Below are 24,887 nucleotides of genomic sequence, written 5' to 3'. Positions count from 1 at the left end.
AAACCAAAGATACAAAACGAAACCTGCGCTTTTATGTAGCCTTTCGACGAGTTTTTAGCGCAGTGTTGTTCTATGATAATTAACTCGTTAGATGGCAGCGGAAATTTAAATTATGCTAATTTATTAATGCGACAATCATGAAAATGAGACGCGTACTTATTTGTTTGTAGCTGGATGGTCATTACCAGGCCGTAAAAAACCGCAGAATGGCTTCATGATGCCATTAAACGGACGAGAAATCTGTCAGCGCTTCTCCGAGCTTTTTTCGATATTTTGCCTCCAATTTACTACTTGTATTACGTAAACTTATTCATTTCTAAAATCATTGAATTTTACGACTGAAGGATTCCCACACACAAGCTAAATCACTTTCACAGTTCTTGAACTTTCCAGCTAGTCACGCCAACGAATCCATCTAAATCAAATTCCAAATGCCATTGCAACTTCCTGCAACTATATTGAATGTTTACTCAGCATTAAAATAATCCGCATATTTATTTTGACACAGGCAATTAGCGTAGTACATCTGTAAAAACGGGGCCACATGTGGTTCTCATTTTTTAAATTCGAGACCCCCGCGTAGTTTATAGACATTACCGAATATTTCGAGTCCAAAGTATAAACAAATTTGTCGTAAAAAGCTGGCCAAAAACACCATTAATCATGTTCTTTTGTGTCGCACCGCGACACTGTCACTACTGCAAAGCTCGCAATTACTCACAAACACGTGAAATATACAAATTTTCTTTATGTGACGAAGCGGTCATTTTTAGTGAGAAATGGCCGAGCGAAACATGAAGTTCGTCTGTTTTTGATTAGCAAAAATAAAGTTTTCCGTAGTTTTTGTGCAAAATTCTAATTAACATAGAGAAGTGGAATGGCCTTCTGATTCTGAACATAAAGTCCGTTTTGCGCCATCAGGTCCGGATTCAAAGATAGGGCTTTGTACATTTCGGAACTACAAATTCACTATCCGCTACTTCGAACGCTTCTAATTCGGTTATTTATTGACATATTTCAAAAATTCGCACGATTTTGGATTCTGCGTGAAATTCTGCGTAAAATGAGCACCAATACTTTAAGATTGCTTTATAAATAAGCGATCTAGCGACCGAGTCTAAATTAGAGACCGAAAGGCAGCTTCTACCTTGAAAAAATAAAAATTTTAAATTTACGCCATCTAGGATCAATTTCTAAGGTAAAAATTTTGCGAAAAAAAAGATTTCGAAAAGGGTATTTTTTATATTTGCCATAATTCCGGAGATACCGTAAATAAGCCAGATATTCATCGAATTAGATATGGAAAACTACTTTTTTCGCCAATTTTCAAATTTTAAATTCTATCCTCAGCTACCCCGAATAAAATGCACAAAAATTAAATTCAATCCGCAGATTTCAAGGTTTAGTATTTCAGCGCTTCCTCCCAATTTGCCTGACAAGCAGCGCTCCGCCCGCTCCTTTCATCTTGACACTCTTTACGCCTCGTCGTCATTTCTCACACTCATTTTGTTTATTATAGAAAATTGCCGCAAATTATTAATATTTCATATAAAAATTTGCCATTCTCACGCCCGGATTCTTTTCCGTCTTGTCCGTTTTCTTTATTTGCCTCGTGAATTTTTCCCCGACTCTTCATAACTTCCACTCAAAAAACATGTGGATATTAATTGGTTTGTGTCCGATTTTAATGTCATTCATATTTAAACGCGCTTATCTGAAACGCAGCTCGAAATGAGCGGTTATTAAATTAATGGCGACTGCAAAGTGGTTGATTAACTTAATTAAATAAAGTACAGTAGTTTAAATAGTTTTATTATGCGAACTGGTCAATTGTTGTAATCGCTACAATTATTTAACGTCAAATTAAAGAGTTCGTGCTTCCGCGGCTGGCAGCTTGAATAATGAATGTCGTGTTGCAAAAAATGTTGTGCAAATTAAACTGTCCTCAGGAAGTTAACTTTCAACGGCTTTGTACTATGCAGATTTTAACAAATAAGCGAAACAATTAGTTTTAGCCGCTCCGTCTTGATTATGCAGGGATTATTTTAATGAAGCATGGAGTAGGAGGCGAAACTTTTTATGTTTTCTCGCGACAAGTCCATTGAAAATCTCGCGGCGTGTGATGGCTGGCGCTTATTCCTTAATCAATATTAATGATGGCAGTCGTCGTAAAATTTTATTTGTATTTTGTTTAGCAGAAGCCATCGACACCGTCTGCAAAATCCAAAGGAAACACAAATCAAAAGCAGAGTTACTTCCGCCCAAGTTCCAACCATAGATGAAAGTTTTAATTCCAACTCCGCTAAATTTATGGAGCGCATTAAAGTTCAATATAAATTCTTGTATACGTATTATCTCTCTCTTCTTTATTAATTGCTTCGATATTCTTTACATAAATTACCCATTGTAGTAATGGTCGGTGTTGTAATCGGGTTTGATGTGCAGCCACGTGTAATTTTCGATGTAACACTTTGGGAAGTCAATTTCAATTCTGTAAACTGGTTTTGCGATCTAAAACACAGTTGTAATGTCGTGCAATTCATCATAATGTTATCAAGCAGAGCTACTACTACATGTGTACATTCCCTGATGAAAGCGCCTGCCTGGGCCGAAACAATGAGAATTTTGTCGATACGAGAATTCACGTTTCCATTGGAATGAATACAATCTGGTTAAGGGGATGTTCTGACATTTTCTGTTACCAACTCTGCTAACGTTAATTAAATGATAAAAATCGCTTCGGCGTAACTCCCAACCGCAGACTTTAACAAATTTAAAGCTGGATCGGTTGCCAGTTTAGCTTCTGAACTGAAAGACGATTTTATTCCAACTTTCCCCAAATTAATTTTGTCTGCTCCTGGACATTGTAGAGATTTCCTCGACGAAAAACAGATATTTACGCTTTTTGTCTACTGATAGAGTTAAAACTTTACGAATGGTTTTATTTTCCCAACTTATACACAACGAAAAACTCAACTAATTTGCTCATTGCGCGTCGGCAGTCTTAGAGCGCCTTGTAAACAAGACTGAAGAACTCCGTAAGCTGGAAAGTTAGTAACTTTAGCCGTGTCCCTCGTTCTTATCAGTTTGCTCCTGGAGTTTGGTGACAACTTGGCGTCGGGAATGTACGTCGTCGGTTAGATGGAGTTTACTGTTGCATAAACCATTTAACATACATCTATGACAAAGTTAGCTCGGTATTCAAATGTGTGCGCCGTAGCTCTGCGGTTATATCCCGATATATCCAACCCTATCTCTGGCATCCACGCTATCCGTTATGGTGGCAAAGCTTCGGCGCGATGGGAACCCCCGAACGAGCACAACGCTTTATTTTATTTTTCTGTTCTGTTCACTTGACTATTGCTCAGATGGATACTTTTCAAACGAGTTTAATTTTTCATCGCTTCGCTCGTCAAAGTATGGAGCTTCAAAAGAGACGAAAACTTTGGAACTGGGAAAACAGACTCAACAACTGCGACTAGTTAAAATAATGCTGAACCAAAAAAAAGTACACACTAAAAATGTTAGAAAACGTTTAACAAGAGCGAGTAAAAAAATATTTTACAGGGACCCCAATGATTCGGGGGCTGCAAATCTATATGTGTATTTTTAGTACCCTTATCAAAATCTTCTTAAATTTTTTAAACGTCAGTAAAATTTGAAAATATAAGTTTCTTTGATGTTACATCGTTTTTAATCAAATAAATTATTTGGATGTTTCAAATTATTTTTACCCTTTTGATTCTTCAGTATTCCTGATCATTTATTTGTGTTCGTTAATTTTTTTGGATCTCTGAGTTTCGTCGAATTCGGATTCTTTACATTCCTCTATCATTTCTTATTATCATTTGCAGATTAAAATTTTGAGTTTTTTGTAATAATTTTTCTAAATCCAATTCGGTCGATATCTCGCTCATTTGTAATGTAAACTCAAACTGTTTGTGCTCATTTTACCCAGAATTTCAAGCAAAATCCACAAAAGTAAGATCGGCCTAGAAATAACTGAGATATGACACGATCAAAGTTTCGGATATTGAATTTTGAGTTGAAATTTTTTTTTCTCCGAAACTCCGAAAAATTTTGAGAAACGGTTTTCACCGTCGATTTTCTCGGGTCATTTTACTTTAGAATCTACCCTCAAAAGTCGGAAATTCGATGGTCGATTTTTTCGGCAAAAAAAATTTTGTGACTCAGTCGATGAAAAATTTTGTTTTTTGATCGCCCCTCGTAAACTACTTGCCCTATCGATACGAGATTTAATCAACTGATAGATCTCAAGCTCCTCTTTCGATCGATATTATATTGGAGTTTTCGCTCCAAAACAGCATTTGAAAAATTACCCTAATAACATCCTCTAAAAATCTAATTCGATCGATTTCTGGGTTATTTGTTAAAGAAATTTGAGCTCTATAGGCTTATTTTACGCAGAATTTTGCGTTCAATTCAAAACCACTCTTGTTTTTCTTGTCAGCTGAAAAATAACTGAGTTAGAGGCGTTTGAAATTTTGGATTGTCGCCAGAGAACCAAAATTTTGAGGATTTTTGACTTGGATAGGTATTATAACTAAGTTAACAACTGTTGAACAAAATTTGTTTTAAAGTAGGTAGAATTGTAAATCCGAAGCCTGGTTTGTTCCATCAGGTCAGGAGATATTTGTACAATAAAATTTTTTTTGAGTAGGTAACTTTCGTTAATTTTTCAAGAATTTCTCAAAATGCGGACCTGATAAAATAAAATAGATTTCAGGCGTGGAATCAGAAAGCCATTTCAGTTTAGAAGTGACTTTCCATTTACAAAATTTTAAAAAAAATCCGACCAAATTAATGTTTTATTAAAATTATCAAAATCCGGCTGAATTACTGGAGGTATTAACAATTAACGCATCTTCTCCCGTATGCAGTAAAATGTCGTTCGATTGCAACGTTTATTTAAACAAATTATTCTGCCTAATGGCTATAATAGCAATAATTCCGCAAAGTGTAACGTATACTAGTAATCAGCAATTCACTTTAGCTTCTATCATCCATGATTGCTTCCGAGAGAATCCACCATGAACAGCTTGAGGCCGTAATCATTTATAATAACCTTGTCTAATTGTGATTGCTATTATTATACGCTAAGAGCTGCTTCCTGTGTTATGATATAAATAGATTAAAGTAGGTAAATTAAATTTTCATAGATCCCTGGAGGAGCAGTTCTTAAACACTGCGGCGCCGCTGAAGAGAAACGATGTATCACTCGACTTCGATTACGGAGCCTCCAGGAGAAACAGCAATTATTCACTTTCATATATCAAGTGCAACTGAAATTCCTCGCAGTCAAAAGTAAAATGATTATTATTGCACAACATAAAAGGAACCGTTAAAACTTGTTGGAATGAGCTAGTTTGATTCATAAAATCTAAATTGGGTTCGTTTTTTTCCCCGAAAAATCATTAAACTCTTGGCACGCGAGCTAAAATCAGCGAGCGGTGAAATTAGCACCATCTAATTAAATATAAACAAAAAGAGAATGTAAATTCCGAGTGATGCCCCAGGCGCCGAGCTTATTTAGCTTCTAAAATGGAGATAATGACTGTGTCATTTTTCGCACATAATTTAACGACCTGGCGCCGGCACTGTCCCCCACATTCTGACATCTGCAATTATTATCTGTCGCTACACGTCAGTCTCCCAATAGCGAATTTTTAAACCGCTCAATAAAAATCCGGGGGTCCCGGAAATGTTGGATTTAATAACCGCCGGATTTGTACAATCCGTGGTTGTATACTGGCGGTTAAAACCGCATCGCAACAATAGTTTCGAACTATTATTTACGGCTAATACAATTGTGCTTTATGATTTTCGTCGGCAACAAATCAGACGGTCCTATTAGTGATTCGCGTTAAAATATAAATGCGGGTAATTAATAGCTGGCCAAACAATTAGTTGAAAACAATTAATTAACATTGTAACGGACCGTTTAATTCCTGGCCAATTTGTACACAAACTCTCAAAACTGTTTGCCAGAAATCATGGTAGAATAATTATCCTTTGTAATGATTCCTGGCGTTGAAAATTTAACGGCGTGAAAGCTTTCCGAACAATAGAAATTCATGTGTTTTGGACCTCCCCTGTTTCAGACCGGAAACGCCACTGGGTATGAGTGACATGAATTATGACGGAAGGCTAGATTAATACCGCAGCAGCCCTGCCGGATTAGAGATATTGCGACCATCGCGAAATTGCAGCGCTTACCTGGAAACTTGTGTTTGACTTTGTCGCGATTTTCCCCCTTAATTAGGTACCGACAAACTTTTTTTTATATTAATTGAAAGGCAAGAACTTGCTCTCACAGGAATCGGAAAGACGTGATTGATTGCTCTGTCATGGGACCCTTTTTTGACGTTCATTCTTTGGTACTTGATGTCTGTTACAACTGGAAATAATCAAACGTACGGGTTTGGGAACGCACCAGACATTCGTACTGAATAGCAATGATAAACCGTCGCTCTTTCAATAATAAAGATGATGAATTACACGAGTTTTAATTAATTCGTTGCTACTACAATAGGGGCAGGTATAGATTAAAATCCAATAGAAACCGTTTGATACGCACGTTTCGATTTAATATCTCAATAACGAAAATTGATGATGGGAAAAAAAGCGTTCGTTTGAATGATACGCCTCGGTGCAACGGCTTTATTACTAACAAGGATTCCTTTCTTGATGTGTAATCCTTCTTAAAAAATGTAATATTAAAGGCGTTCTTTGAGTAATGATAGCTACTGGTAGATATTACATAACCATCTATACCAAAGTTGAAGAATTGTTCTGGGAAGTTAGAACTCGTATAAAGAGTAGAACAGACTTCGCCATAATATAAAGGTTGTTCCACAACTCGAGAAGTATGTAGATTTTGAGGCCGGATTTGAAATCTGCGCGAAATTCTGCGTGAAATGAGTCCCAGGTTAGTTATGACATTTTTGCAACAAAGTCAAATTTTCGACTCTCGGAAAATCTATAAAATAATTCTTAACTAAAAAATCACAAGAAAAACGATGGCGAAAACTATTTCTTTCGATCTGTCGTAATTTCCGAGATATTGAGCACAAATTGTTTCGAACCTTCAAAAATTTGGCCCTCTCGCAACAACCCAAAAATTCAAACGGCCATCCATAACTCAGTTCTTTGTTGATAAAAATTAAAAATTCTTGTGTTTTTACATTCAGCCTAACATTCTGCGTAAAATGAGCCCAAGGTGAAAACGACGTTTAATACCTTTATGTTTGCATCAATCGAAAAAGAAGCTCGAGATCTATCTACTGGCCAAATTTGAGATCGATCGGACAAATAGTTTACGAGTTTTAGTCAAAAACATTTTTTTTTTTCGCGAAAAACCGACTATCGAATTTTGGGCTTTTGAGAACAATTTCCAACGTAAAATGAGCCGAGGAAAACGATGGCCCAAACCGCACCTCAATATCTCTAATAGTTTCTGTGATATTAAGCTCTAAAAATTAGGAAAAATTAGGAAAAATGAAAATCAACTATTGATCGGCCATGATTCAGTTATTTGTTGTCGGATGTATAACCAAGTTTACTCTAAAAAATAAGCGAGACATCGATATCAGAAATATGGCATAGTTTTTGTCATGTATTTTCGCAAAAAACTGCAACTTTCGACTTTCGGAAAATCTGAGAACGATTTCTTAGCTAAAAAATCGCGAGAAAAACGACGGAGAAAAGCATTTCTTAATATCTGTCGTGGTTTCTGAGATTAACTTAAGTTTAAGAGACTTAAGCTTGTGGAAATTGGCCAAAACGCAGCAAAGCATTTCAAGCAATTCCAAGAAAAATAAAAATTCTGGTCGCTTAAAAGCCTTTTCATGTGAAATTGTTACATATAGCATTTTTACATAGCACCACACTACATCAATTCACACACACGTCATTACAAGCGATTTCATATGCCGTGCACACTTGAAACACTTCTATGCATCAGACTCCCACAATTCCTAGTATTTTAAGAAATCGTGAAGAGCCTGTAAAAGTTCCGCGAGGTTATAAACCATCAATCGATTTACCATCCACTTATCGTCCGCAAGAAGTTCGTTTGTGACAAAAACGGTCACGTACCAGACCGTTTAATCGCATAATGAAGCCTATTTATACGCTTTAGGCAAATACTTGGGGCGCCAATCAGTCTTTTTCGGCACTGAGTTGGTAGCTTAATTAGCTAAATAACAGCTTCGCAGAACTGCACCCTGCATATAGGGCCTAGACGTGACGCATGTGTGTACGTGTGTGCGCTTGGCAGAACGTTAATTGCATGATGGATATCTGAGATAATGGCCTACACTCTCGTGTAATTATAGATTACTGTTTTAATGCCCCGTAATTATTTCAACGTAAATCTAACTACTCAGGATGGTCATTTTTCTTCAGATGATTTCGCGACCGGAGAAGGGATGTTGGTAATTAGGTATCTCGAAAACATGAAGAAATATCGCGACACTCTCTCAAGCAATTAAAAAACGCGTTGAATAACGTTCAATCATACGAAAAGGCACATCTACATGGCCACTCTAATTTCATGCCGTTAATCTTCTTTAAACGGGGCTCTTATTTAAAAATTGCTTAATATCCGAAAAGCCTACGGCGGTACAGCTCATCTTCCATTTTGACGCTTCAATAATTTCAAGCATTCTTCCAATTTAGACGCCCACGCGAAATTAAGTGGTTTTACTTGTCTTTCTTTGAACGCGAATAAACACCAATAGATTAAAAAAACTATCAGAAAAATTGAAAATTATGATAGCCCATTATCCTCCCTTAACTCCAAGGGTGGCCATCTCTCAGTCGGTGCATTTTAATTGGAATTTCGACGACTTCAAAGCGTTAACGACTGTCACCCTAAGATGAGGGATGATACGTCATCAGGGGACAGGAAGTTTCACAATCGATTCTTTCTTTTCGACGCCGCTTTATTACATTGTTTGTGCAAAGTTGACCAAAAACTGTTTTGAAGAGGTCTTTTTGAGGTTATTTTCAAACACTGTTTTCAAGGTAAAAACATTAATTGTTACATCAATCAAAAGAGGTGCCCAAAATCTATCAACTGGCCGAATTTGAGATCAATCGGACGAATAGTTTACGAGTTTTGGCCAAAAACAAAAAATAGAAATTTTTTCATCATTTGGGGCGGAAATTTTTTTCGCGAAAAAATGGACCATCAAATTTTGGGCTTTTGAAAACTTTTTCTAACGCAAAATAAGCTGCGAAAAACGATGGCGCAAACCGCATCTCAATATCTGTAATAGTTTCCGAGATATTTAACTTTAAAAATTAGGAAAAATGAAACTTTGATCGCCCATAACTCAGTTATTTGTGTCTTTCGATCAACAATGTTGGAATTTGGCAGAGCTAATAAACGATTAAAAACTAGTGATTTTCCAAAATTTCATAGTTGTAGCACTAAAATTACTAAAGTTACAAATTTTAAGGGAAGATTTCTCATATTTCGGCCTTGTCTTGAAAATAAAAATTTCTAAAATTTGTATCTTTCGTCTACAATGTTGCAATTTGGCAGAATTAATAAACGATTAAAAAGTAGTAATTTCCCTAAATTTCATTGCTGTAGCACTAAAATTACCAAAATTACGAATTTTAAGATGGGATTTCTCATTTTTCGGCTTCGCCTTAAAAATAAAAAATTCTAAAATTTGTGTCTTTCGATCAACAATGTTGCAATTTGGCCAAGCTAATAAGCGATTAAAAACTAGTAATTTCCCCAAGTTTCATAGTTGTTGCACTAAAATTACCAAAGTTACAAATTTTAAGGGAGGATTTCTCATATTTCGGCTTTGTCTTGAAAATAAAAGTTTCCGAGATATTTAGCTTTAAAAGTTTTAGAAAAATTAGGAAAGATGAAAATCAACTTTCCGAAACTTTGATCGGCTGTAACTCACTTATTTGTTTTCAGATTTGAATTTCAATCCCAGATTTGGAATCTGCACAAAATTCTGCGTAAAATGATGTAAATAACGCAAGTTTACTCCAAAAAATAAGCGGGATATCGATATCAGAAATTTGGTACAGTTTTAGTAATGAATTTTCGCGAAAAACTGCAACTTTCGACTTTTGGAAAATCTAAAATTTGGTCCTCTGGCGACAACTTAAGTTTAAGAGACTTAAGCTTGTGGAAATTAGCCAAAACGCAGCAAAGCATTTCCAGGATAAAATTCTGGTCGCTTTACTACATTGTTTGTGCAAAGTTCTCGACCGCAAGAATCAATATTGATGAGAAAGCAGTTGTTTTCTTTTTCGTTGTTTAATCAATCATCTTTGGTCGGAAAGTCTTAAATTCTTTGTGGCTTTAAAACTTTACTGCCAGTAATCTGGCCAGCCGAAGTTTCAACTGCTTTTCTTCTCGGACATTCTCATTATTAGAGATTTTTCGTAAAGTTTGCGTTGTGGAAACGAAAATAAAATAATTATTGATGCGGGATTTTATTGACGTAAGAGATTACGAGGTATTTGCGAAAATTCACAAGCGCGAGCACCGCAAAAAAACCCAAATGGGATGTGGATGGATTTCAATAAATCCAGATTTGCCGCGACAAAAAGACCAAACGCAGCGAACATTCCACTATCGAACTGTCTGATTATTTTCTAATTCAACTGACACAGGCAGTCAGGAAATAATAGAACGAATGGAAATTTGCTTGAGGATACATTTAAAACTACTCGGTCTCAGTCGATAATTCTTTCTAGTTAACTCAAACCGGTAGCTGTAGAAAGTTGAAAGTCATTATTCATCCAGCGCATTGTTTCCACTGCTTGGAAAAACCAAAAGAAATCTTACCACGTAGACTATAGAGACGGAAATTTGCATAAGAAAAATCGTAACTCATCCGGATTTGCGTTTGACAAAATTTTCTCGTTCCTCTTGAATAACTCAGAGAAAACTACAAAAAGGTGCCAACAATTGGGGCCCAATTAAACGTTTATTGGGGGACTAAAAAACTACTTACAAGCAACATCGATCGTCGCAGACTGACTTCTGATGTTCCCTCTGCCGCTCCATGCGTAGCACTCGCATTTGAACTTTTCGTTTCCAAAGAACTCCTCCACCATGTCTCTAGTCACGTTGGTTTCAGCTTCCATCATTCGCACCCCCGTTTGAGGATCAACGAATTCAAATTTGTAAGTCTCTACGTTTTTTGCACCGTTGCATTTGAAATAAAGTTTAAGAGCGTGGGCGGCTCGACACTTTAAAGTGGCAGGACGGTTCTTGACCACGTAAGAGTCTTGAGGCTCCTCTAGAAAAATGGGTAATGAGTCAGAATTGAGAAGAAGAGACTCGTCGTGGTGATCGGATGTGGATTTAGTCGGGGTGTTGTCCTCGAGGAAGGGGCCATCTGGAAAAGAGATAAATTGAAAGTCATACAGTCATTAATTTTCTTTGAGTTGATGAAACTCTTAAGTATCGGGTAGTCCATGGCTCATTATTCATTCGCTTATTTATCGCGAAGGTTTTTCAGGTAAACCGCAGATATTTTATCGAGAAATAATTGGATGGAAAAAGAGCAATCCGCAAAAACAACTTTGTAAAAGGGCACCGCTCTTTATGTCTCGAGGGCATTATTCAAAGCCACCGTATCAATCATGGTAAACGTACGTAAAATTGAAGTCATTTTACGCAGTGTAAAAGCAATTAGGCCTTAAAAGAGCACAACGACTCTCCTACAGATCTTGTTATTCATTAATAATAATCGGAAAAACTGAGAAATAAATCCTCCAAGAAACAACTCAATCCCCTGCTTATTTCGTTCTGCCTCCTTGAAGTGGTGATTACTTTTCGTCATTTATCCAGTTGCAACGCGAATATAGATAATGAGTTAAAACTTTTTAAAACCTTTTTAAATGCATTGAATGTCGTTTGTGTAAATGTTTGTATTTAATTTTCAGAACAAAGCCTAAATGGAATTGAATTTTAAATTACGAACTTCAGTTATCGAGGATGCACGAATAATGTTTTTGATTTGCTTGCGACGACAGTTCGATGCAAGTTTATAACTTCCTCCAGAGAAAAAGCAGAAATTTTATGCAAACGTGTTTAATATTTAAGCACGACAAGTTGAATTGACAAATTGAATAGTGGATTGAACAAAGGAACAATCAGGTGAACGCTGGAAAATATAAACAAACAACTTGAAGAAACTAGTCACGTAGCTTAAATATCCCCAGAACCAAAACTTTGTCTTATTTTCCAGAGGTGATCTGTACGAAATTTATTTATTGTTGTTGATATGGTGGGCACACCCGTGGCTGACATGCAAGCCCATTAGTCGAACGCTTGAAAGCAATTAAAAAATGTTCTTTGGGTTTCACTTGGTTCACTCATTTTAATCGACTCAGGCGGAGCTCTAAAGCTTCAAATTCAGGAAACGTGTTTATTTTCTCGTAGGTTTGGTTTATCTGTATAATCAATCAACAAATTGTCCAAATATCTACAAAATTAACAAAAATTCGATTTTTTAAAAATTAACAAAATTGATGAATGCAAAAACTGAGTTCAAAATAAAAATTCTAATTTTGGCTCTAAAGCTTCAAATTCTTAAAGTGTGTCTATTTTGTCCTATATTATCAGTCTAAATACTGAAACTGAAAATTGTCCACAGATTTACAGAATTAACAAAAATACGAATTTTTTAAGATGAACAAAATTGGTAGATGCAAAAACCTGTGAGTTCCAAATAAAAATTCTAATTTTGGCTTTAAAGCTTCAAATTCATGAAGTGTGTCTATCTTTTCGTAGATTTCATCTGTCTAAATACTCAACTGAAAATTGTCCAAACATCCATAGAATTAACAAAAATACGATTTTTTGATAATGAACAAAATTGGTGAATGCAAAAATATGTGAGTTCAAATTAAAAATTTGAATTTTGGCTCCGATGCTTCAAATTCATGAAATGTGCCTATTTTCTTGTAGATTTGCTCTGTCTAAATAATCAAACAAAAAATTGTCCAAATATCCACAGAATTCACAAAAATACAATTTTTTGAAAATGAACAAAATTAGTGGATGCAAAAACTAGTGAGATAGAAATAATAATTCTAATTCTGTCTCCAAACCTTCAAAATTATAAAATGTGACTATTTTCTTCTAGATTTCGTCTGCCTAAATACAAAATTGTCCAAATATCCAGAGAATTAACAAAAATTCGAATTTCTTAAAATGACCAAAATTGGTGCGAGGCTGATCTGCCCTAAATTTATTATTTTAGTTGCGCTGCTGAACACACCCATGGCCCGACAAGCAAGCCCATTAGTCGAACACTTGAGCGCAATTAAAAAAATGTTCTTCAAGTTTCACTTAGTTGAACAGTGTTCGGCCCTTGTACCTCTCATTTAAATCGTCCATAGAAACTCAGTCGGAGATCGCCTCTGTGTAAATCCAGGTGTCTGACGCTGGAAGCCCAGAATAATATTAATAAAGTCGGGTCTTTTATGGGAGCAATAATGGCTCGGCGGCTACCGCGTCCATGTAATCAAACCGGAATGGTACCCCGCCAAGCTGCATAAAATGTCGTCTATTAGCGAATGCTTTCCGAATTTAGCGAGTTAATTCCCTGCTCCCTGAATAAATTACTCGGCAAGATTCATCTGGTCCAACATATCATTAAAGAGGAATCTAGTGACATGATTCTCTTAATTACCTTAATTTATTTTACCAGATCGCTAGGTAGATATCTGGCAACAACTTGAACGTTTGTGAATATGTTAGTGGTCGGTAGGTATAAACTTGTTTATATGTTGCCCCCCGAGGCAATCGCGTGGTCGACCAAGCTAAGATCTTTACCGATAAATCAGAGAGTTCTCTTGCCGACTGTTAAGCCTAACCCTTGCCGTTTCTGTGCGTTATCTATTCGCTTTTTTCGCAACTGACTATTTACAGGTATTCCCGTCTTGTTTATTAGTCGGTTTCCTTTAAGTGTTTTACCGGTTTTACTCACGTGGGCGATCCGGTTAAATAGTTTCCTCGCTAAAGCACATTTGCGTTAGCAACCTCTTCATATTCAACACGAGCACCCTTTTACTTTTTTCAAGGGCTCATAAAGAAGAGTCAATTTCACTAAATAGATACACCTTGCGCCCATATCTACTAAGATTATTTACATGTTAATAAGATGCGCTAGAGTTTTTAAAAATGAACAAAATTGGTGGATGGAACAATTGAGTTCAAAATGAAAATCTTAATTTTGGCTCTAAAACTTCAAATTTATAAAATGTAAAATATAAAAATGTTCTCGTAGATTTTCGACCATCTATGTAAATAATGAAACAAGAAATTATCCAAATATCTACAGAATTAACAAAAATACAATATTTTTAAAATGACCAAAATTGGTGGATGTAAAAACTAGTAAGTTCCAAATACAAATTCTAATTTTGGCTCTATAACTTTGGCTCTAAAGCTTCAAATTCATTAAGTGTGTCTATTTTCTCCTAGATTTTATCGGTCTAAATACTGAAACTGAAAATTGTCTAAATATTTACAGAATTATCAAAAATACGAATTTTTTAAAATGAACAAAACTCCTTGAAAAAACACATTTGCGTTAGCAACCTCTGCATATTCCACACGAGCACCCTTTTACTTTTTTCAAGAGCTCATAGAGAGGAGTCAATTTCACAAAATAGATACACTTTGCGCCCATATCTACTAACATCATTTACATGTTAATAAGATGCGCTAGGACTCAACAGTTGGTAACGACGCGTCGCGACGCCAGCACCGTCAAATAGACACTGATTCCGTCAAACAGAATCAGTTTATCTTATCAGACCATGGCAACAGATAAAAATATTATGCTGAAAGTAGTTTACTGCCTTTCAACCAATGTTCCAACTAAACTATGCTTGAATGCTGACCACAACAGTCCAGTTTGTCATCATTAGAAGTAACCGGAATAATTAAACACTAGCCTCTATAATTACAAGCTGAAAATATTTGCAAACTGGGAAATCTTCCCATGAAAGGGGATATCAGGGCAAATATTTACCGCTCCATATTTTCGCCAAATTAATTTGTAACTTAAGACGTTTGCTTAATATTCTTCCTTGGCGCATCCACCATTTCCCGCAGAAATAAAAGTTTTGAAGATACCACTTTAATTAAAATTCAGCCAAAAAGTTTATTTGTTCTTATTAGCTTCTGTTTTTGCGTTCATATTTCAGATTTGACACCAACATAAAGAAAATAAAAGAACTTTCATTAGTGCTGAATAATCCAGATCATGTCGCCGCGTTATAATTAAAGTTTTTGTTGGTTTTTTTTTCGGTGGGTTGTGTTTCCATCCCCAGAATCCATTTCTGGCTTCTAAATTAATTTGCACGGTCCAGGTCGTAGATTTTCTAGGATAAAACTGACCCGCAGTTCGAACTAATACCCCACAGATACCCGCCAAAGCCCACATTTGCAATCTCCATTTGCTACTGTATAAATCCCATGGCGCTGCTCTCCGAGAATATATAACAATTAAGTTACAGCTCGCATTACAAAAAGCGAGTCATTTTACATAAATTTACATCGTGAATAACCGGCGTACATGAAACATTTTGACAACGAAGTACATGCATAATGGCCATTTAGCATTTTGCTTTGGTTTTATTGCGTTTTTAACGTATGTTTTATTGGCGTGGACGACGATTTTATACCTAATTTGGCCCTACCAAGACTCGGCTCTTTTTTTCGATTGCAAAAAGAGAACGGTTATTGTTGCCCATGTAAATGAAGGTTGCCTACGAAAATATGTGGTTTCGGTCATCGCAGCTTTTGGGGTTCGTAACGCAGGCGATAATCGCATTAATTGGAGCGAAAATATTTTTTAAGCGGTTAAATCGCCTCGGCGAGAGTGGTTTTACTACCACTGTGTTAATCAAAATAAGGGTGGGAACGGAAAAATGGTAAATATCTTGAGTAAACGTGTTGTTTTTACTGTGGACGAAAGTTTTATGAATTTTTAACTGACGCAACAATTTCATGAAGGCTATAAATTGAAATTGATGGAGCTCTTTATTTTTAACAGTTCGAAACGAGGTGGTTTAATAAACTTCACGAAGAGGAGGCTGTTATTTTTGACAAAATTGGCTTCAACCAACCGACGGTGTCAAACCGGAAATTGAATTCCACGTTTTTGTTGCTAGATTTCATTGCGCACAATAATTTCCTTAAAGTGTATCTCAACAGAATAAAAATTCGAATTTTTGCTCCAATGCTTCAAATTCAGGAAATGTATCTAGTTTTTCGTAGATTTCATCTGTCTAAATAGTGAAACTGTAAATTGTCAAAATATCCACAAAATTAACAAAAACACGAATTTTTTAAAACGAACAAAATTAACGAATTCAAAAGTCTGTGTGTTGAAAATAAAAATTCTAATTTTGGCGTCTAAGGTTCGAAATCATGGAAAGTGTCTATTATTTCGTAGATTTCATCTGTCTAAATAATAAAACTGAAAATTCTCCAAACCAAATATCCACTGAATTAACAAATTTTTTTTTTTTTGAGATGAAGTAAAATAGTTTTTTTTTTAATAGTGAATGCAAAAACCTGCAGGTTTCAAATAAAACATTTTATTTTGACTTTAAAGCTTCGAAATCATGAAATGTCTCTATTTTCTTGGAGATTGGGTTTATCTAAATAATCAAACATTAAATTGTCCAAATATCCACAGAATTAACAAAAATACAAAATTTCTTAAATGACCAAAATTGGTGGATGCAAAAACTAGTGAGCTCAAAATAAAAATTCTAATTTTGGCGCCAAAACTTCGAAATCGTGAAATGTGTCTATTTTCTCATAGATGTCATCTGCCAAAATACTGAAACTGAAAATTGTCCTAATATCAACAGAATTAACAAAAATACGATTTTTTTAAAATTAACAAAATTGGCGAAGGAAACAACTTGTAAGTTCAAAATAAAAATTCGAATTTTGGCTCCAATGCTTCAAAATCATAAAACGTGTCAATTTTCTTGTAGATTTAATCTGTCTTAATACTAAAACTAAAAATTGTTCAAATATACACGGGATTAACAAAAATACGTTTTTTTAAAAATGTACAAAACTAGTGAATGCAAAAATCTGTGAGTTCAAAATAAAAATTCTAATTTTAGCTCCAAAGCTTCCTTTTCTTGTAGATTTGATCTGTCTAAATAGTCATACAAGAAATTGTCCAAATATCCACAAAATTAAAAAAATACGAATTTTTTATAATAAACAAAATTTAAACAATTGTGTTGAAATATCCACAGAATTAACAAAAATTTTTCTCTTGCTCAAGTAGGAGAACTTGCAAACAATATGCAGAAGCAAATCTGAATCAAACAGCATTTTTTCTCGAACTACTGATGAATTTAATTCTATCTCGAATATTTTTAATGTCCAAAACTGCAAATTTAAACACGAAATGTTTCCTTTTCTCGGATTTCATTTAGATTAAATATAATCAAAGAAAAATAAAATAAATGAAAAAGCCCTTCCTAGTAGCCATTATCAGCATCAGATCCTGTTCTTTATAGCACAACTTTTCTCTCCGCTCGATTTCACTGTATACCAACTATAAAAATGTCTCTCATGATCTTCCCACTTTTTTTGTCAATTTATTATACTTTGATCAACGTGACGCTTCCACCGCATTAATTGCAACAATTTTCCATTACTTTTAATCTTTCATTCTTAATCCGCTTTTATCATTCCCAGCATGTTCCCGCAAGAAATATCATTTTCGAGATTTATCGCGGTTTAAATGTAATCCCAGCGTCCAGTTTTCTCGTCAACCATAATTCCTATGCACCGCTCGAAGAGAAACAAGCTTAACGCACCATTTAATTTTATTCATTTTCTTGCGCTTATCAATTGAGATAGCGCGGAAACCAACAATACGTGTTTAAACCGAAGGAACAGCATTCCGGATGACACAAAATGAGCGTTTTTCATTCAATTATTAAAACATTCTTACAGCGACATTCCGTTAAAGAGATTACATGACATAAATTTAACACGCATTATTAGTCCTGCCGCCGAAGAATGAAGATCATCTGACGGAAGGGAAAAAAATCATAATTTCTCCACGCTCGTTCTTGCACTGTCAGGACGAAATCCTGGCGCGGTTCCGCAAATCGTTAGTGATGACATTCGCTACGTCTGTTATTTATCTTTCACGTCAACGTAAAATATTGTTATAATATAAATAATTGCTCGGTGAGATGGATGGACTTCTGATGCTTTAGAACGGCGCGGTTCGAACAAATGTCTTCGTCCTACACGTTCAGTCGAAGAGATTATTTCTCACGTCTTGTGCGAACACCCAAATAAATCACTGTAAACGAAACAATTTAAATTAAAATGATGGACGAAGTTGCTCCCAACGCTCCTTGAAGCGGTGAAAGAACGTGACGCCGTAAAGCTAATTCTTGAATAAATTAGTAAGAATGTAGGGATTTTAGTTGGGAATTGTCCTAATTTTCAATAAAAAGAATCGCAATGGCAGTTCTTAAAATTCGACCCCAAAATGTGCTCGTAAACAGGGAGATATTGGTACTTTAGCCCATGTCGTATACGCTCAATTAGGGATCAAATAATTAATGCGATTTGAAATCCCGAATGATTTGATTGTGGAGTTATTGGAACAGTGTCTCTTCATACTTCGGCTATGTTTGCAAATTATCACAATGGTTTTGTATTAATTGGAAAGGGTTTGGTCTCTTTTGAGCAGTGAAGCTTAATTAACTCTCAACATTATTTAACAGCGCTGTTAAAAAAAAACAGTTAATCGCTTGTTAATTTCGTATTTTCGTCTTGTGATCACGTAACCCACTCGTTTGTGGTAATTGGTGATTAATCAAACTCTCCATCCCATTTGACGTTATTTTAATAAAAAATTACGCGGTAATTAACGTTCTATCGGTTGATAGTTGGCTTCAAAGATTTCCTGGCTCATAAATTCAAATGACATAAGAAACGTACGATCGACTAATAGCTTGAGTTTTATTTAGTCAATTTTTGCAACAAATTGAACATTTTAAGTGTACAAGTTGAGAGACCGTAATCACATAAAATCTAACCTCGGATAACTACGGGCTTACCAAGATTGACGTACCCTCAACATCGCCAAGTTTGACCCTTGAAACGTCAATCTACTGTATAATTAATAAATTCCACATCAGCACTAACTAGGTGTGATGACTTCCATGCTCCCATTTAAGTACGCTTCCGTGAAAAGCCCTATGATTTGCCTACCCCTCTAACATGTTATTCCAGAAATGAGAATTTTTTGTATGAAAAGTCGCGAAATTTAATTAAATTTTAAATTACTGGAATTTAATTTCCGAGAACTCTTAATTAAAAGTGATTAAGGTGATCGGAATATCCGGCTTAAGAGTGCGAATTGAATGAAAGTTTCGTGTCCCTTTGACATGTTTGACACAAAGGCAGGGGTGCCAGAAAAAGCCTAATAATTTAATTTTTTCCACGGATTTTTACCAATTCCGATCATGTGTTCCCAACGGCTCGGGACCCCTACAACAGTTTATGACATATTTATTGTTTGAATGGAAAACATTTCCATTACACAACTTTTGAAAAACGAATTTCAACAACAGGCTTGTAGAAATAAAAACAATAAAATACTAATATTGCCCATAAAAAGTAACGATGAGGATTCATCAAAACCGGCCGTGTGTAATGTTCATTGGGTTGTGTTTGAAAACATTCAATTTATCTATCATTGCATAATTTAGTCGCATAAATGACAAAATTATCGAGGAAAATCGGTTTCGGACATTGTTCCCCTATTTACAGCGTTCATAAATTAAAATCCAAACCATTATCCATAAATCAGACCATAACGTAAAATGAAGTATCGTATGCCAACTAAACCTCCGAAATCAACGGTGGACGCTAATTGAAATTTCCCTAATGGTGTTTCTATGTAAACAATCGGAATAGTCTACTGGGGACGATCCGTCACTTACCGAAAACAGGGGGAGATGCAAAGAGTGCAGAATTCCGTTGATATCTTTTGGTGCAAGGCTCAATGGCAAAGAGAAACAGTAAAAAAACTACCTCCAAAAGGATCATTCAAGTTCACAGAGTTGTACAACGAAAACAGAAGAATTGATTTCCTTCTACCAACTTTGCCATAACTTAAAAAATAACAAAGATACGAACTTTAATAAAAAAAAAGTTACAAATTTTGGTTCGTTCGAAAATAAAAATATCAAAAATCTCTATTTCTTGTTGTACTTTGGCACATTTAATAAACACTTTAGAGATAGTTACTTACCCAAATTCCATAGTCATAACTTAAAAACTAACAAAGATACGAATTTTAATTAAAAAAAGTTTAAGAATTTTTGTTCGTTCTAAAATAAAATTTCCAAAATCTCTATTTCTTGTTCTAAAATTTTGTACTTTGGCACAATTAATTAACATTATAAAAATAGTGACCTCCTTAAATTTCATAGTCATAACTGACAAACTAACAAAGATACGAATTTTAATGAAAAAAAGTTAAAAAAATTTGGTTCGTCCTAAAATAAAAATATCCAAAATCTCTATTTTTTGTCCTAAAATTTTGTACTTTGGCATAGTTAATGAACACTATAAAAATAGTAACCTCCTCAAATTTCATAGTCATAACTAAAAAACTAACAAAGATACGAATTTTAATAAAAAAAAGTAAAAAATTTTTGGTTCGTTTTGAAATAAAAATTTCCAAAATCTCTATTTTGTGTTCTAAAATTTTGTACTTTGGCACAGTCAATGAACATTATAAAAACAATAACCTCCTTAAATTTCATAGTCATAACTTAAAAACTAACAAATATACGAATTTTAATGAAAAAAAGTTAAAAAATTTTGGTTCGTCCCGAAATAAAAATTTTCAAAATCTCTATGTCTTGTTCTAAAATTTAGTACTTTGGCACAGTTAATGAACACTCTAATAGTAACTTCCTTAAATTTCATACTCATAACTGAAAAACTAACGAAGATACGAATTTTAATGAAAAAAAGTTAAAAAAATTTGGTTCGTCCTAAAATAAAAATATCCAAAATCTCTATTTCTTGTCCTAAAATTTTGTACTTTGGCACAGTTAATGAACACTATAAAAATAGTAACCTCCTCAAATTTCATAGTCATAACTTAAAAACTAACAAATATACGAATTTTAATGAAAAAAGTTAAAAAATTTTGGTTCGTCCCGAAATAAAAATTTTCAAAATCTCTATGTCTTGTTCTAAAATTTAGTACTTTGGCACAGTTAATGAACACTCTAATAGTAACTTCCTTAAATTTCATACTCATAACTGAAAAACTAACGAAGATACGAATTTTAATGAAAAAAAGTTAAAAAAATTTGGTTCGTCCTAAAATAAAAATATCCAAAATCTCTATTTCTTGTCCTAAAATTTTGTACTTTGGCACAGTTAATGAACACTATAAAAATAGTAACCTCCTCAAATTTCATAGTCATAACTTAAAAACTAACAAATATACGAATTTTAATGAAAAAAGTTAAAAAATTTTGGTTCGTCCCGAAATAAAAATTTTCAAAATCTCTATGTCTTGTTCTAAAATTTAGTACTTTGGCACAGTTAATGAACACTCTAATAGTAACTTCCTTAAATTTCATACTCATAACTGAAAAACTAACGAAGATACGAATTTTAATGAAAAAAAGTTAAAAAAATTTGGTTCGTCCTAAAATAAAAATATCCAAAATCTCTATTTCTTGTCCTAAAATTTTGTACTTTGGCACAGTTAATGAACACTATAAAAATAGTAACCTCCTCAAATTTCATAGTCATAACTTAAAAACTAACAAATATACGAATTTTAATGAAAAAAAGTTAAAAAATTTTGGTTCGTCCCGAAATAAAAAATTTCAAAATCTCTATGTCTTGTTCTAAAATTTTGTACTTTGGCACAGTTAATGAACACCTAATAGTAACTTCCTTAAATTTCATACTCATAACTGAAAAACTAACGAAGATACGAATTTTAATGAAAAAAAGCAAAAAAAAATTATTCGTCCAGAAATAAAAATTTCCAAAATCTCTATTTCTTGTTCTAAAACGTTATACTTTGGCAATGTTAATCTACACCATAGAAATAGTAAGCTCAATAAATTTCATTGTCATAACTTAAAACCTAACAAAGATCCGAATTTTAATTAAATTGCAGAATCTTAATTTGCTTCCCATTTCGTATTCAGCTGCAACATAATTATTACACTGTCACGACCGGTTTTGATGTCAATTTTAAGCCAATACGTTTACAAAAAGACGAAATGAAACCGCACATTATGAAGTCGATAAAGTTCAGAAAGATCAATCGATTTCCAATAAGCCAATTGTTTCATTTTCCGACTTTTAATGCAGTTTAGAGGTTGGTGACTATGCACCTCAACTCTAAAACTTAAATATGCGTTGATTAAACCAGTGTACAAAGTTTCGAATAATATAGACACGTCAATAATCCATTCTGAAAACGTGAACAATCCAAAACGGTTATCGAATACATGCTGCGTTTAAGAAAATTGGCTTGCGGAACTAATATTAGTACGTTCAACTTAGGTACGTCGTTCTCAGAATCTACCCGAAAGTACTAGTCACGAACATTAAAGATTCCCATGAAGAAGAATCATCTGTAATAAATGATTATGATTATGATTACATACAATCAGTATTAGAATTAGCTGAGCTGGTGAAAAGTCTTTTCCACTTTTGGTCCTTTTCAGGACTGTTGCATTAATATGAGTTTAGACAAGTAATAAAATGTGCTTATTAGCTAACCGCGCGTTTGCCTCGCCGTTTATTCCTGTACCATGTTCTTGCCACATAAACGATGTACGTTGAAGCTTAAGCAGATAACAAAACAAACTCGTCGGCGGCGACGGCAGCAGAAACGAACTTTTTCCCCTTGCATAATAAGTTAAATGCTGAACGACCCTAAAACCGGCAACTCACTCGCCTCCAAACATCTTGGATGATTTTTTATAAACGATTAAAATTCAAGTCTGCTAATGTTGTTTTTCCTTTTATTCCTCAGTGTCTTTGTTTCGACCGCTTTAAAGGATAGACGACGGTTTGTAATAAAAATGCAAATGAAGTCAGTTACAAAGAATATCAGAAAAAATCCGTCGGAAATATTTAATTAGAAGTCCTAATTACTATTAATTTACTCATTTACATGACGATTAATGAGATAAGGGCTGAAAACCAAATAAATTTTACAAGTGTGTTCTCTCATGCCTTCCATTAGTTTGGCGGCGATAATTGAGTTTCTGCAATATCAATACTAATTCAATCTGTCGGTCTAATTTATAAAATATTTACGATCGGGGTTGTTTACGTTTAATTTTACAATCGCGATTTTGAATTATTTGCTTGTCAAAGCGATTTATTGATTCAATAACAATTTCGAGGGCTTGTGCATGCATACATCAGTTTTCTGTTGGAATGTTGTGTTGGAGACAGAACTGACACCGCTGTACATGTTGGCCAACTTTATATGATAGTTACACCAATGTATACGCCTGTTGGAACATGTGTAAGTCTACATCGCGGAGCCAAAATGAAAAATTTATAATTGTAATAAACCATAACATCGACAATAAAAGGTAGTTTTGATCTGTTATCCTGACAGATTCACAAAGAGAAAAAGGCACAAACATACACAGAGTGCCCACGTACCAAAAGTTAAATCCAATAACATTTGTGGTCGATAGCTACCTTTTTATTATTCCAAACTACACAAGATCGGGCACCGTATTTCGTTATTTAGAACTGAATAAAGTTTTATAAAAATCGTAACAAAAAAATTACGAAGGCACTATCAACACCGTAATATATCTTGTTGCTTCTCTTGAATTATATTCCCATTATTTGGATGTTAATAATGGCAGTTATAATTCAAACCCGGAAATTATGAATCATTATTCAACTCGTAACGATTATTTTATTTAAGAATTATCATAATCCCTCATACAATGGAGAAATAACGAGGAAAAAAATGCGAATGTAGGGTAGACAGATAACTCAAAATTTTACAAATAATGACTGTATTAGTCTGCCGACACAAATTGCTAATGGAAATTTCTTACGCAAAAGCGAATGCGTGGAGGTAAATTTGGTGGCAACGCCAAAGATGCACAAATATTGAAGATTTAATCATCGCAATCTAAAATCTTAATTTTTTGATTTACAATTTTGCACTTTGCTACACGTTTTAAACACTTTATAAGTAGGAATCTCCCCTAATTTTATTGTCATATTTTAAAAATTAACAAAGATACGAATTTTAATAAAAAAAGTTGAAAATTTTTGGTTCGTCCAAAAACGAAATTTTCTAAAATCTCTAATTTTTGTTGTAAAATTTTACACTTTGGTACAATTAATACGCACTTGATAAATAGCAATCCCTCCGAATTTAATGCGATATTTTAAAAACTAACAAACATACGAATAAAAAAAAAATGAAAATTTTTAGATTGTACAAAAACGAAATTTCCTAAAATATTTCTTGTTCTAAAATTTTGTACTTTAGCACAGATAATGACTACTATAGAAATAGTAACCACCCCAAATTTCATAGTCATAACTTAAAAACTAACAAAGATAAGAATTTTAATAAAAAAAAAATATATTTAGTTCGTCCTAAAATGAAACTTTCTAAAATCTCTATTTCTTGTTCTAAAATTTTCTATTTTGGTACAATCAATTAACACTTTAAAAATAGTACCTTCCTCAAATTTCATAGTTAAAACAAAAACTAACAGAGATACAATACAAATTTTCTAAAATCTCTATTTCTTGATCTAAATTATTG

At 34.2% G+C, this 24,887-nt stretch overlaps 1 protein-coding gene across 2 annotated transcripts in view; it reads right to left on the bottom strand.

Moving 5' to 3' along the window:
* unc-5 (netrin receptor unc-5) overlaps window positions 1–24,887 on the bottom strand; it is a 105,961-nt gene that overhangs the window by 60,697 nt on the left and 20,377 nt on the right. For both annotated transcript variants that reach the window (XM_088035940.1, XM_088035942.1), the window contains exon 3: window positions 11,016–11,402. In XM_088035940.1, the coding sequence (XP_087892066.1) occupies window positions 11,016–11,402 (387 nt within the window). The remainder of the gene's footprint in view (window positions 1–11,015; window positions 11,403–24,887) is intronic.

The sequence above is a fragment of the Gnatocerus cornutus genome, chromosome 5 (genome assembly GCF_029298725.1).
Source record: "Gnatocerus cornutus isolate USDA-ARS CGAHR chromosome 5, icGnaCorn1.1, whole genome shotgun sequence".
Lineage (NCBI taxonomy): Eukaryota > Metazoa > Arthropoda > Insecta > Coleoptera > Tenebrionidae > Gnatocerus > Gnatocerus cornutus.
The sequence above is the reverse complement of the archived record's forward strand: the minus strand, read 5'-3'. Positions and strand labels throughout refer to the sequence as shown.